The sequence below is a fragment of the Melanerpes formicivorus genome, unplaced genomic scaffold (genome assembly GCF_026170545.1).
Source record: "Melanerpes formicivorus ecotype bairdi unplaced genomic scaffold, bMelFor1.0.p_v2 SCAF_2, whole genome shotgun sequence".
NCBI lineage: Eukaryota > Metazoa > Chordata > Aves > Piciformes > Picidae > Melanerpes > Melanerpes formicivorus.
The window spans coordinates 34425529-34440604 of NW_027142354.1; the positions used below are offsets into that span (position 1 = coordinate 34425529).

Consider the following 15076-nt stretch of genomic DNA (forward strand, 5'->3'; position numbering starts at 1 on the left):
GAAATAGTGTGACTTCCTTGAGAAGCCCAGGTTGTTGTTGTTTTTTTTTTTGTGTGTGACCTCTCCTGAGAAATCTATTGTGCATTTTTCCTGGAGAAGATTATTTTGGAGTAAGCCTTTTAAAAGTGTACGTTTTTCCAGGGGAGGTTTTGCTGGTACAAACAGTGTTTTGATCTGACTTCCCTGTGAAACTTAGTGCCCTATTAAGAAATGCTTTGTGAAACAAAAGAGATGGCCGGGAGTGAGAAGCTTTTTAACCTTTTAGAAGTTCACGGTGCCCGCCCATCTGTACAGGTACTTGACTGGGCCCGTGAAAATTGGCATAATTTCCAGAGTGTGGCTGATAGAATTGTGGCCCTGCAGAAAGATGCACGAGCAAAAGCCGGGAAAGGCAAAGGTTTTATTTGTGCGATTTTAGGTGCCTGTTTAGCCGCCTCAGTGAAGGAGAAAGAGGAATGGCATGAACAGGAAAATATAACTATTTCCTCTTTGCAGGACTTAGTTTCGTCACTACAAAGCCATGTTGCCACTTTGAAAGATGTAGTGGCAGATCTTAAAATTCAATTGGAAAAGGAGAGGAGGCAAAATTCGTATTTGGACTCAAAAGAGGGTGTGAATTACTTGGAGTCTGCCCCTATGTGCCCTCAGGCAGAATTGACAGCGGCTAAGGAAGCTGCTGCGCATATCAGACCTCTCATTAAAACTGAAGTTTTATATGAGGATGGGGAGGTTACCCCCACTATCACAACCAAAGAAACGCCTTTCTCCTACACTGAATTGGCCAAAATTCGTGCAGAATTTGCACGCTCTGCTGAGGAATCTGAGGTGGAATATGTCTGGCGAGTTTCAAAAACTGGAGGTGATCAGATTCTGTTAACAGAAGCTGAAGCCATGGGCTATTGGGGTGATAATGTTTTTCTAACTACAAAAAACAGAAGTGGACCCTGGAGTCTTACGCAAAGGGCTGCCTATTGGGCAGGGGGGTTTGATCCAAAGGAGAGGGGTGAACCCCTAATTCTGCGGGGAGGGATGAATCAGATAATGGAGAATGTGCAAAAAGCTGCATGCCTGCAGATGATATATGAAAGGGAACTAAAACATAATTTTGAATCCCCTCTTTCTGTCCTGGTGGATGCAAACAGAATGACTCCTTTGATCAGGGGTCTCAATGACTTGCTTAAAATAAGAGGTATTCAGCTTCAAAAGGAAATAGCTAATACCCCACTTTCTTCCAGGACATGGCAAGACGTGGGGAGGGAGTTACTAGATTATGCTAGGCAGTATAGTATACCTGAGGAAATGAAAAAACCTCAAACTAGAGGCTTGAGACATGTGAAAATGACTCACCCACCAAGCCCCCAGGGCCAGATGCGCCTTATTCCTAGTAGGCACCTGGCTAAAGGCAGGGAACACTTGAATACCCGGCAATATTGGTGGGGGATGGGCCAGAAGAAAGGTATTCCAAAAGAAGTGGTTGATGGGGTAGCCACGAGGCAATTAGAAATCATTGTGCAATGTTGGCCCGAGCCTAAAAAGAGGGCTGAGGTCACTGCTCCCCTCTTGGTGGGACCATTTGATGAGGGGAGGGATATGGCCCCCAGGGCAACCAAGGGCTTCACTTCCCAGTGGTGAATTGGGGGGTGAAGCATGAATCAGGAGATCACCAAAAAATTGTACTTGGTTTGGAAAAAGGCCTTTGTTTGTGTTTAGCTTGGCTTTGAGAGAACCTGAAACAATCAACGATACTTACAGGCCCATTCAAAGTAATTATCACCTGAGAGGGTGGCTCTGAATGGTAACCTGGAAATACCAGTTTTGTATGTTTCAAGGTTGTGTTTCTTATTTAAGTTCTAATGCTAAATTTAAGTTCTAATGCTGAAGACTACCTGATGTATTGTCAGAAGGACTTGTCTTGCTATAATATGGAAGACTTCTCAAGCTTTGCATCACAGAAGACATCTCTTCAAGGACTGTACTTTTCATAACCCCGCAGACATTCAGATCTGGACGGAAGCTCTCACTTCAATTCCAAACTGAAGGACTGACGGGGTGGGGGGGGGTATGAGTTTGTTTGTTCTCCTGCCTTCCAGGAGGAACAAGGATGCTTTCACCTTGTGTAATTACCTGGTTTAATTTTGTTATAATTGTCAATCTTGTATAAATCCCTGTTGCATACAGTGATTCAACATGTAGTGTCCAATATGCAGTTTGTGTCTAATGATGGTGTACAACAGATTTGTGCTGTTAGCCAATCAAAACTTATGTCTATTGCAAAAATTGTTTAAAACTTCTTTCCTTCCTTTTCCACTTCTTTCCTTTCTTTTCTTTCTTTCTTCCTTTTATCTTTGATTGACGGGGTGGTGTGAGGGTCTAATAAGTTTGTCTCTCTCTATGTGAGTCAACAAAGATAAAGTGATAGCAGAGCCACTGCAAAGAAGGTGGAAAGAATCCTGTCCACCAATCCTGGATGCAAATCAGCTTGTGATTGCATCGTGATAACACGGGACTACAACAATGGACCCAAGGACCCAGCCATCACACCTTTAGGGCAAGATAATCACCACCTGTTTCCTGAGCTTTGTCTGGATGGAGACAGGGTAGACGGAGATTCCCCCCTCCTCCAGCCAGGGTCTTGCCCAAACACACAGATTTCCTGCCACTGGAATTCCTGAGGGACAATATTTTGACTACATACCTAAGGACTAAAAAACTGTATAAAAGACTTGAGCAACTACTGGTTTGTAGAGAGAAACACAAGAGAGAAACAAAGGAGAGAAACAGAGGAGAAAAACGGGGAGAAAAATGGAGATGAAGAAAAACACAGGAGACGGGCCAGGCCGCTGAGAAGCCGGGACAATGCTGCTCCGGAGAACAGAAGCTGCCCGGAGGACCACAGCTCCAGCCCTCTACAGACCCAGGCTGCCCAGAGGAGCCTCAGCACTGTTCCTGTATCAACCCAACATCTCCCCAGAGGACCACAGCTGTTCTCCAGCAAAAGCCTCACCACGGTGTCTCTACAAACCCAACATCTCCTGCAGCACCTTTCCTCCATAGACTTTATCTTGGGGGGGATGAGGGGTGTGGTAATATAATTCCTTTCCTCTTCTATCTCTCGTCTCTCTCTCTCTCTCTCTTTTCTCCCTTTCCCTTCTTATGTCCACTTTCTCTATTTTCTCCCTCTCCCTTTCTTATTTATTTAATAAATAGTCTAGCTGTTGATACTTTGGCCTCGTTTGTGCCTTTAATTTCACAACACGGGAATATTTAAAAGAACTGTGTCTCCGGACCGAGGCAGTTAATGTCTCCGGACCGTGACACTGAGGGAATTGCAAAGTGGCAGAACCCGAGGTAGCAATACCAGAAGGGTAGCTGTTACTTCCACAGTTCCCCAGAACGACTCTTATGGTTCCAACAGTGGCTCTAGTTATAACATGCAAAGTTATAACTCTGCAAACTATGTGCAATGCACATGTGCGCATGTTCCCCATAACTAGGGGTGCCCTGCCTCCCGCCAGGGGGAGGAGAGGGATAACAGAGATAATAGAATCTATTGGGATGTGTACATCCAGTGGCCTGGCACTTCACAATTTCGGAAGTACAGGGCCTTGGTTGACACAGGAGCTCAGTGCACCATAATACCATCAAATTATCAGGGATCAGAGTCTATAACTATTCTGGGAGTCACTGGTGATCTCAAGAGTTAAGTAAGGTAGAGGTTAATATAAGTTTAACTGGTAAACAATGGAGGAAGCATACAGTTGTGACCGGACCTGATGCACCTTGTATTTTGGGAATTGATTTTCTGAGAGAAGGGCGTTTCAAAGACCCTAGAGGTTACAAATGGGCTTTTGGAGTAGCTTCTATAGAAATTGATGGACAAAAATTGAAGCTATCTGTCAGACCTGAGCTTTCTGATGAATCTGCAGTTGTGGGACAACACAAGATACAGGACATTAAATTGCCGGTTGCTTCTCAGACTGTGCATCACAGACAATACAGAACCAACCGTGACTCTTTGTTGCCCATTCAGAATCTGATTCGTCAGTTGGAGAGTCAGAAACTCATCAGCAAAACTCATTCACCTTTCAACAGTCCAGTGTGGCCTGTGCAGAAGCAGAATGGAGACTGGCGTCTGACGGTAGACTACCGAGCCCTAAATGAAGTGACACCACCTATGAGTGCAGCAGTACCAGACATGATGGAGCTTCAGTATGAGCTGGAATCCAAAGAGGCCAAATGGTATGCTACCATAGACATTGCTAATGCATTTTTCTCTATTCCCATAGCAGAGGAATGCAGGCCTCAGTTTGCTTTCACCTGGAGAGGAATCCAGTACACTTTCAACAGGCTGCCAATGGGCTGGATCCATAGCTCAAGCATCTGTCATGCAGTGATCCACGATGCTCTGGAGAAAGGCGGTGCTCCAGAACACATCCAGTTCATCGATGATATCATCGTCTGGGGGAAAACTGCTGAGGAAGTCTTCGAGAAAGGTAACAAAATCATTGACATTCTTCTGAATGCAGGTTTTGCCATCAAACGAGACAAAGTGAAAGGACCTACCACAGAGATTCAGTTTCTGGGAGTGCTGTGGCAGGATGGACGCCGACACATTCCAGTGGATGTGGTAAATAGAGTCTCTACCATGGCAAGTCCCACAAACAAGCAAGAGACCCTACGTTTCTTGGGGATAGTGGGATTTTGGAGACTACACATTCCTGGATACAGTCAGATTGTGAAACCTCTGTATGATGTGACTAGAAAGAGAAACCATTTCCACTGGGGACCTGAACAACAGGCAGCCTTTGACCAGATAAAGCAAGAAGTGATTCAAGCAATGGGTCTGGGACCAGTCCGAGATGGTCCAGACATTAAGAACATTTTGTACACGGCTGCAAGTGACAATGGTCCAACCTGGTGCTTGTGGCAAAAAGCTCCAGGTGAGACACGTGGACGACCTCTTGGTTTCTGGAGTCGAGGTTACAGAGGTTCAGAGGCTAATTATACTCCAACAGAGAAAGAAATTTTAGCTGCCTATGAAGGAGTAAAAGCATCTTCTGAAGTGATTGGAACTGAATCACAACTTCCTCTAGCTCCCAGATTGCCAGCTTTGAATTGGATGTTCAAAGGCAAAGGCTCCACACCACATCATGCCACAGACTCAACATGGTCTAAGTGGATGGCTCTGATAACACAGAGAGCTTGAATGGGAAATCTTGAAAGACCTGGTCTAGTGAAGGTGATCTCAAGTTGGCCTGAAGGCATCAACTGTGCCAAACCTCCAGAGGAGAAAGTGACTCGTGCTGAGGAAGCTCCTCCTTACAATGACCTTTCTGATGATGAAAAGAAATATGCTTTGTTCACAGACGGTTCCTGTCATCTTGTTGGAAACAAGCGAAGGTGGAAGTCTGCAGTGTGGAGTCCAACACGCCGAGTTGCAGAGGCAAAAGATGGAGAAGGAGAATCCAGTCAGTTCGCAGAGGTAAAAGCTGTCCAGCTAGCTCTCGATGTGGGTGAACGTGAGAGATGGGCAAAGCTTTATCTCTACACCGACTCATGGATGATAGCCAATGCTCTATGGGGTTGGCTAAAGAACTGGAAGAAGAGTGGTTGGCAGAGGAAAGGAAAACCTATTTGGGCAGCCAACCTGTGGCAGGACATTGCTGATTGAATCGAGAGAATTCCAGTGAAAGTGAGACACATTGATGCTCACATTCCTAAGAGCAAAGCTACTGAGGAACAGCAACACAACCATCAGGCAGATCTAACTGCAAGAGTTTCTCAAGTAGACATGGACACTAATTTTGATCTCGACTGGAAACACCGGGGTGAGATATTCTTAGCTCGGTGGGCTCATGATTCGTCAGGACATCAAGGCAGAGATGCAACATACCAATGGGCTCGTGACAGATCCATAGACATTTCCATGGATGCTATCATGCAAGTCATCCATGACTGTGACATTTGTGCTGCTATTAAGCAGGCAAAACGACTTAAGCCCTTGTGGTATGGTGACAGATGGTCCAAGTACAACTATGGTGAAGCTTGGCAGATTGACTACATCACTCTACCACATTCTCGTTCTGGTAAGCAGTACGTGCTTACTATGGTAGAGGCAAACACTGGATGGTTGGAAACTTATCCAGTTCCACATGCAACTGCATGCAACACCATTCTCGGTCTGGAGAGACAGATCCTGTGGAGACACGGAACTCCAGAGAGGATTGAGTCAGACAACGGAACTCATTTCAAGAACAACCTTGTAAAGAGCTGGGCAAAAGAGCACGGTATTGAGTGGATATTCCACATTCCCTACTATGCACCAGCTTCAGGGAAGATTGAACGCTACAATGGTTTGTTGAAGACCACTCTCAAAGCCATGGGAGGTGGATCTTTGAAAAACTGGGAAAAACATTTAGCACAAGCAACCTGGCTGGTAAATAGTAGAGGTTCAGTGAACCGAGCTGGACCTGCACATTCAGATTTGCTACGGAAAGTAGGTGATAGAGTTCCTGTTGTTAGAGAAAAGAATCTGTTAGGTAAAACTGTTTGGGTATTTTCACCCTCAGGAGAGGCTAAGCCTGTCCGAGGGGTGGTTTCAGCTGAAGGTCCGGGTCACACTTATTGGGTAATGCAAGAGAATGGTGAAATTCAGTGTATTCCACAAAGAAATTTAACTTTAGCTGAAAGAGGTTAATTTCGAACTGTTGTACAGCTACATCGCATCCAAAGGAAGAATCAACGAGGAATCTACGGTGCACGAACCCTGAGATCCCTGAGAGCCCTGAGTCAACTAAGAGACCCTGAGATTCCCTGTTTCCCTTTTCTTTGCTTCGTCGGTGAAGAAATGAACTGTTTTCCATTTTTCTCATTTTCTGATTTCCTTGGACTTTTGAATCATCTACATCTGAGCATATCTGGAATGGACTATGAACTTTACTCACGAACTGTAAATATGGTTTTGGATTGGATGGACAGTATGAACAGCCAATGAAATTGTTTAGAAGGGGTGGACTGTGACCGTTTGAGGCTGTGCCCTTAAGAAAGGGAATATGGTGGACGGAAGTTGGTAAACGGAAGGAATAATCTAAACTAATTTCATTGGTGAAGTGGGAGGAAGCACCTTCTGAACTGGGAGTGAACTGAGCATTTCTAGGACTTTTCTATCAGTCTTGCTTCCGCCTCTCCACAGTGCAGCAGCTTTCTGTGCTGGGCTTTCTGCCAAGGCTCCGGCCTTCAAACTGACAAACTTGATAAGGCCTGTATTAACTGCTTTTCCAATTAACACAAAACTGCTTCTAACATTTTTTTTCCCCTCTCTTTTCTCTCTCTTTCTATCCCACTCTGGGAAAAGGGGGGGGAGAGAGGGGAGAGCGGAGGTGGGGAACCCCCTCTCTGCCGAGGGGGGTTACTCTCATTTCTGTGTTACTCTGTTGTATATCTTTGTATATATTGTAGATATTGTAAATTTGTAAATATTCCCCTGCATACCCTACATTGCTTTGTAAATATAGCTCCACTGCTTTGCTAATTCAGCTTGTGATTTTTTTTTTCTTTCCCTTCAAGTTTCTTTCCCTTTACCTTACAAGGGGGAAGGGAGGAGGCTTCTTGGCCTTACCCTTCCACCCACCACACCTGGGCACACTGCTGGGTCATGTTTAGGTGGCTGTCAATCAGTACCCCCAGGTCCCTCTCCATTTGGCAGCTCTCCAGCCACTCTGACCCCAGCCTGTAGCTCTGTATGGGGTTGCCGTGGCCAAAGTGCAGCACCCGGCACTTGGACTTGTTGAATGCCATCCCACTGGACTCCACCCATCTGTACAGTTGGTCGAGGTCCCTCTGCAGAGCCCTTCAACCCTCTAACTGACCAACATCTGCTCCCAACTTGGTGTCATGGTGTCTTGGAGACTTGATGGGATGCTTGGTGCCATGGGTTAGTTGTTCAGGTGGGTTGGATTGGTTGATGGGTTGGACGCGATGATCTTGAAGGTCTCTTCCAACCTGGTTTGGTTTATTCTAAAAAATTCTAAAAATAATGGTTTATTCTATTCATCTGCAAATTTGCTGATGACTGACTCAATCTCCTCATCCAGGTCATCAATGAAGATGTTAAAGAGGACGGGGCCCAGCACTGATCCCTGGGGGACTCCACTGGTGACTGGCCACCAGCTGGATGTGGCACCATTCACCACCACTCTCTGGGCTCGGCCATCCAGCCAGTTCCTAACCCAGCACAGAGTGTTGCGGTCCAAGCCATGAGCTGACAGCTTAGACAGCAGTTTGCTGTGGGGGACGGTGTCAAAGGTCTTGCTGAAGTCCAGATAGACCACATTCACAGGCCTCCCCACATCCACCTGATCATAGAAGGAGATCAGGTTGGAGAGGCAGGACCTGCCCTTCCTAAATCTATGTTGGCTGGACCCGAGCCCTTGGCCATCATCTTTAATTATTGACACTTAATGATGCTGACTTTCTAAGAAAAAAGTGTAAAGTAACTTTCTGTAGGGGAAAAAAATGAGAGTGAATCTAGTGGTTATTATATGATCTGATTTTATACACTATTATCTGTTTATCCATTTAATGTTTTTAAAAAAATAACTAAAACTCCTTCTTAACTAATACAAAGGACCTTGAAAAATTATGAGCAGATTATTTTGTAAATGAATTACTCATTTGAGGCCTGCATTCATCTTTATTTGTTGGTTTGAGCTGCTTTTGTTACTGATCTCAAGTAGGCACACCTACATGAAAAAATGACCAGCATATCCAACTAAATGCTGCACCTGCCTGACCAACCAGACAGTACACGTAGGCCTAAAGAGGGACTACACAAGCCACATTCTTCAGAGCCTGGGGAGAAGGCGAGTCTTTTTCTTTCTCTCCTCATCTTAGTTTGAGAGGGAGGGAAATTGGCCATGAAAGCTTTTGTGCCATGAAAGCCTGCTTTCCCTGATCTTTTGTAGAAAGCTGTCAATTTGTGGAAACCAAGTACAGGCACACCAGAAAGGTCACTTGCAACCAAAGTTGTTTGGAGATCCAGCTGTGTCTGAAAGAGCAACCTGCTTAATGTCTATCAATTCACCTGAGTGCACTTCAGAAATCAAAACAGCATTTATTTTTTAAAATGTATGAACACAGTAAATATTGTGGGACTGGAAACAAAGTTGCAAGAGAAGAAATGCCTCCTTAAATTGCTGGTGCCTCAGCTATTATGGGCAACAGAATGGAGGGCAAATAAAGAACCCTGTCTTTTACACCAGTATCCTCAAGATTGTCAGTGAGACCATTCCTTCTTCCCCTGCCACTGTGCATGGTAGCATCTCTTATGCTTCCTCACTACTCTGTCTTTCTCACTTTGAAAAGAACTACAGGATTAAGGTTTGTATGGTATGAGTGCAATGACTTTCTCCTGTCACCACATACTGTTTCCTGCCTTTGCTTTTTCAAGCTGGACTGCAAAGTGGAAATGCCACAAGCAAGCTTCTCAATGCCACCTGAGGGCTGCAGCTGGCATTCTCACTGTATTTCTTAACCAGTACAGCCCCTCTGGTAAGAGAGGCTGTATTACAAATTATGTTTCAAAGCAAAATACTTTGTAAGTAATTTATCACAAGAAATATTCTTGTAATTATGCCATTTGTCATCTTCAGCTCATGGCCAGCTTTTCACAGAGACTGCTTATACAGATGGTAGACTTGGCATTTAGTGCTTTTCTCACTTTCTTCCTCCTCTTCTTTGCCTTCTCACCCCATCAGTTTTTCTGGCCCAACTACCATAGGCCCTTCCGTATGAAAGTGAAGAAACTACTCACAACAGATGTGATAAATTGAGATTTTTATAGGATGGCTGCTTAGCACTACGGAGCTAATTTAATTAAATTCACACCATGCTGTGGTAATAAAGTGCGTATCGAGACACGACCTGCTGGCTAAGGATAGCAGAGAAAGAGAGGTAGGGGATGATATCCGGGATTCCTCCTTTCCTTTTCCTCCCCACAGCAGCGGCAGAAGCCTGCCCGCAGCCTTTCATTACAGCTGCAGGGAATGCACCATCTTGTGCCTGCCACGAAGAGAGAGGCTGCTGCCTAGTGGCGGCAGAGAAAGACTGAGAGCGTACTGCTGTCACCGCTGCGTCTGGGCCAAGGCAGAAAGTGGGGAAGGTCTCCTGGCTTCATCCATCCCATTCCTGCATCCTCTCGGGCAGCAAATCTTTGTATTTGACTTCACTAGAAAAGGGTTGGCTTTTTGGACAGCTGTTGGTGTCCAGATGACCATCTCTTTCAGTCGTGGGGTTAATGGCAGGATACCACCTACCAGACCTGGCTCACAGGACTCTGCTGGACAAGCAAAGAGGTCCTATAAAGTCCTTGGCCACGAGGAGCCACTACCATTAACCTAGAGAGTTTCCAGAAGGAGATGAGAGTGCTTGGTACAGCACTCCAGCATATTCCTCAATGATCAAAATTACTACTGGTAAAGCTGGCACGTGGCAAAAATTCCAGACAGCTGGTGAATATGAATGTGGGTAGGACAGCATTACAGAGCACTAAGCCCACAAAGAAAAGTTACTTCAAAATCAAATAAATACAGACACAAACACAAACCATTCCTAAGAAGTGGTAGATTTTTAACCATCTAGTGGTTACAACAGCTCCAGGGTGCTCAAAGTAGCTGGGAAACAGCTTTGTGGAAAATGGAAAGCAGTCTTCCAATATGTAAGCATGAGTGAAGCATATGGGAACAGGACGGTAGTGTTATCTCTAGATATACTACTACAACTCTGGTATTGTATTCTACATCAAACACTGATGTCTTCATTTTAAAATGGATACTAGGAAAGGAGAGGAAAAAAAGCTATAAAAATTACCTGAGGGCTGAAGGGGGAAAATGTGTTGCATTGAGGGCCTTCAGCTGTGGTTCTGTGACATAAATCTGGTTTAGGATACCTTGGATCAAATAAAAACTGTTGCAGCCACTTGACACCATGTTCAAAAGCAGGACAAATTAATTTTGCTGGTTTAAGCCTGTTCCTAAATTTATGAAAAGGTAATTTTATCCCAAACAACCTTATGCTGGATGAAGTATCATGTATCTGCACCACCCTGTTTCAGATCAGGTAATGTCTGTTCCCCTGCAGCTGGCATAAATCCACCATAAAAACATAAATTCAGCATAAACACCATATCATGTGCAGTAGTTAATGCATAAGAAATATGATCATGTGCTCCTATATTGTCCAGATTACACTGGTTCAGATGGGGGACCTGACAGCTCTGTAACAAGCAAACTGAAAGATGATCTGATTACTGTGTAAGCGATATCATGGTGAGAAAATACTAAAGGGTACTGAGGAGTGCTTTAAATTAGCACAGAGTGACAACTAGCAAGCGCCACTGGGGAAAAAAAATATCAAGGCAAGTCAAATTCAAGGGAGACATTTTGAACACATAATTTAAGTGATAGTAAAAAGTTCAAAAGACTACACTACCAAAGAAAACAGTGGATTCTCTATAGAAAATGATGGATTCCTCTGAGGTCTTCAGACCAAGACTTGAAGTTACTCTGAAATACATGCTTCACTCAAACACAAGCTACTACTGCAGCACAGCTGGTTAAAATATATAGGAAGGCAGAACAGCTAGCACAGCAGGACATTAAAAAAAAAAATCAATCTATGCTTCTCCATTAAGGAGACAATATAGTCCTTTTGAGCATACCTCTAATCAAATTACCCTTCTGCATGCAGGCTTGTTACACTAGATGAGACACAATTAAGAATGATAAAAGTTTCCCAGTGCAGGGAAAGAAGACACTACATTATGTGAAAATTTATGAAGACTTTTCTCTGTTTCATACAAAGACATCTCCAGAGGCATTCAAAACCCGCCTGAACATGCTCTTGGGGGATTTATTGTAGGTGATCCTGTGCTAGTAGGGGTGTTGGACTAGATCATCTCTAGAGATCCCTTCCAACTCCTACCATTCTGTGATCCAGTGTGATTCTGTGAATGCTAAAATACAGATGTCAGATGATCGGTAGGAGCAGATTAACATCATATATTTTTAATTAAAAGTGAAACAGCTTTATTCACTTCAAAATATTTAAGTCAGAAAAACTAGAGTAGGCTACATCAACTAAATGTAGTTACATGAACTAAATGTAGTTGTATTATTGATCAATTGTAAGATTTACTTTTTACACTTTAGTCAAGTTTAACCATGAAAGTATTTAAAACTACTGTTACATTAATTCTAGTAAAGAGAATAAATTGAAAAAATACCAAGATAAAGTCTAGCTGTTATACCAAAGCACTGAACCCCTTTTCAAATGCCGTATTGTTGATGAAATGTCCTAACCCACTGTGACCAAGACACACTGCTCCCAGCTCCTGGTCATACAGCTAGCATAACTAATGCCATTTTGTAAGGCAAACGGCCATAATACACAGGCATGCTGATCATCTGTCACCCCCTCTGCGCACCACCATTGTCGCTAGGATGTGGTGGCACCCATTACGGAACAGGGAAATGTAACAGCACATGAGATACAGCCTATAAAATCCAGCAGCTGCAAATGGACTTAGAAACTGCTGCTGGATGGCAAAGCTGTGATCCTTTGGTAGGTAGAGGTACCTCCACCACCACTGTCTTCTTTCTCTGAGGACTCATATTCTTCTGGGTAAGGTCTAAGTCTAGATTACAATTATTGTATTGTGTGCTGATTATGAGAATTTGACCCAGTCTGCAGAGGATCCAAGTGACCAGAAAGTCTAGGTAAATACAAATTCTAGACAATAAGAAAGCTACACAAATTACTAGAAGCTGTTTAACCCTAAGGTATACTAATTGCTAAAACTTGTGTAACAAGAAGATACGCTGCTAGAAATTGTAGATGACAATAGGGTATGCTGATCGTTAATGTTTATATAATAATAAAGCTCTAATTATAACCACAACACTGTGACCATTAGTCATGCTACCAAGGATCCCTCAAAGAACCTGCCTGTCCCCACTGATCAGTAATTCTTGACAATAGCAGAATTAATTAAATTCAATTCAGGATAACTACATATAACTAATACATCTAGCTTTCTGGGAGTCAAACATACTATATTCTGCACCTTACATGGTGCAGCAAAGAATTAATACATCTCTAACATAGTGGGTTAGCATTTTAAACCATTCTCTGTTTTAAATTTATGTACAACAGCCTATAGTTTCTATCCCTAAATTATTTGTAGAGGTACTGCAGCTGGATTTTCAACATACCAATTTTGTTTGAGTTGCAAGTAAGAATTTCTGATCAATTATCACACTAATGTTTTAAATTTCTAGGAAGCAAAATAAGAAATAGAAAGTGGGGTAAAAGAAGACAAATCAAGTCAGAAAAGGTTTTGTGTCATAGCTCTAATGGCATAATGTTGTTATGTGCACTTGTCATTTGTGAAAAGCCTTTTCTTTTTTCATTAATTGAAAACCAAAAGTTAAACTCTTCATGAAAGAACTCCATTAAAAATGGAACTGGGGCAGAAAATAAAATACATTCAACTCGGTATGTCAGAAGATATATTCCAGTGATACTCCACAACCATGTCCCACTGACTGCAGAACCAGGTGACAACTGTAGCACTACGCCACTTCAAAGTTATCACCGACAATGGGCCAAAACTCTACCTTTGAGCTTCCTATTAGCAAAACCAGAGTTAATTAATAAGTTACAGCATTCATTGACATCTGGTATGACAAAGTTTTAAAAAAAAAAAAACCATCAAATTAAGATAAATCGGTAGTTGGATAGCTAAGTGGGGATGACAAATTGAGCATAAAGAACCAACTCCAGCCTGCGGTGACTTTGTACTTCCTTGTGCTAACTGCACAGCAATGCGGCTCGTTCAGTCCTTGCTCTCTCACTGCTGTAGTGGGTTTGCATTCGGGCCATCCTCACGCGTTCCCACGGCTTGCTTTGGCGGCCGGCGCTGCTCCCGGCGCTGCATGTGCTGTGCGTCTCCTGCCCGCAATAAGCACTTGGCATGTTACTTTACATAACGTTTGGATTAGTTTCATCCGAAACTTTGCTCCATCTTAGCGACACCTCATGCCTTTGTTTTCCCCCCCTCCCCCCTTTAAGATATAAATCCGAAGCGTACATACCCTCCCCTGTTTCAAGCACCCAAGTACTGCCTGCTCCTTCCCGCGGTGGCCAGGACGGGGAAGGGATGTAGACCCGACAGGTCCCTACGTTTCGAGCATAAGCCAGGGGAACGAGTTAGCTGTTCCCGCGCCCTCCCGTTGGCGATGACGAGAATAACCGCGTCTGACACGGAAGGGAGCGATGCTGCAACCAAGATCTGCCCCAGCCCCACTGCCCGCTCGGCTCGGCCCCGGCTGCGCCCATTCCCGCACCTTCCCTTGGTTTATTAATTCTCTCGTTTCCCAAGGGGCCGCCACAGCTCCTCGCAGCCATCGCTCGCCGCCGGAGTGCTGCGGGCCGGTAGCGGGGCGGCTCCGGGCAGTGGGAGCCGCGAGGTTGCGGGAGCCCTGCCCGGCAGCGGTACCTGTAGAAGTAGTGCCAGCAGAAGAGGCAGCAGAGGAGGCGGCAGCCCAGCGGCTCGAGGCGGGGCGGGCTGCGTAGGGCCAGCAGCAGCGCGGGCACGAGGAAGGAGGGCAGCTCCTGCAGGAACCAGGCGCAGCGCGCAGGCAGCCGACCCCGCGGCCGGCACAGCCGCTCCTCGTGCTTCCCGTACGGGGATGGTACCCGGAGGTACAACGAGAGCTGCAGCAGCGCCAGGGCGCCCAGCAACAAGCTGAGCGCCAGCACCAGGCTGGGAAAGCACTGCATGCTCGGGGGCGGGCGGGGGCGCCAGGCAGCGCGGGGTACCGAGAGGCAAACGGCTGTTGGTCGGCCCCAGCCCTGGCCTTATTAGAGCCACGGCGGTCACCCCGCCCCGCCGCGCTGCCTCCCATCGCCCGGGCTCGTCAGAGGGCGCAGCCCCTCTTGCCGGCGAGGGCGAGGCGCCCCAGCGCACAGGGGAGCTGCCTCCGGTGGAGCCCACTTCAGCCCCTCCCGCTAACCGGCC

General features: G+C 45.2%; 1 protein-coding gene across 2 annotated transcripts in view; it reads right to left on the reverse strand.

Moving 5' to 3' along the window:
* Positions 1-14872, reverse strand: part of SRD5A2 (steroid 5 alpha-reductase 2) — a 49041-nt gene extending 34169 nt beyond the window's left edge. For both annotated transcript variants that reach the window (XM_068155894.1, XM_068155884.1), the window contains exon 1: positions 14555-14872. In XM_068155894.1, coding sequence (XP_068011995.1) covers positions 14555-14838 — 284 coding nt within the window. In that variant the 5' untranslated portion in view covers positions 14839-14872. The remainder of the gene's footprint in view (positions 1-14554) is intronic.
* Positions 14873-15076: the final 204 nt, after the last annotated feature.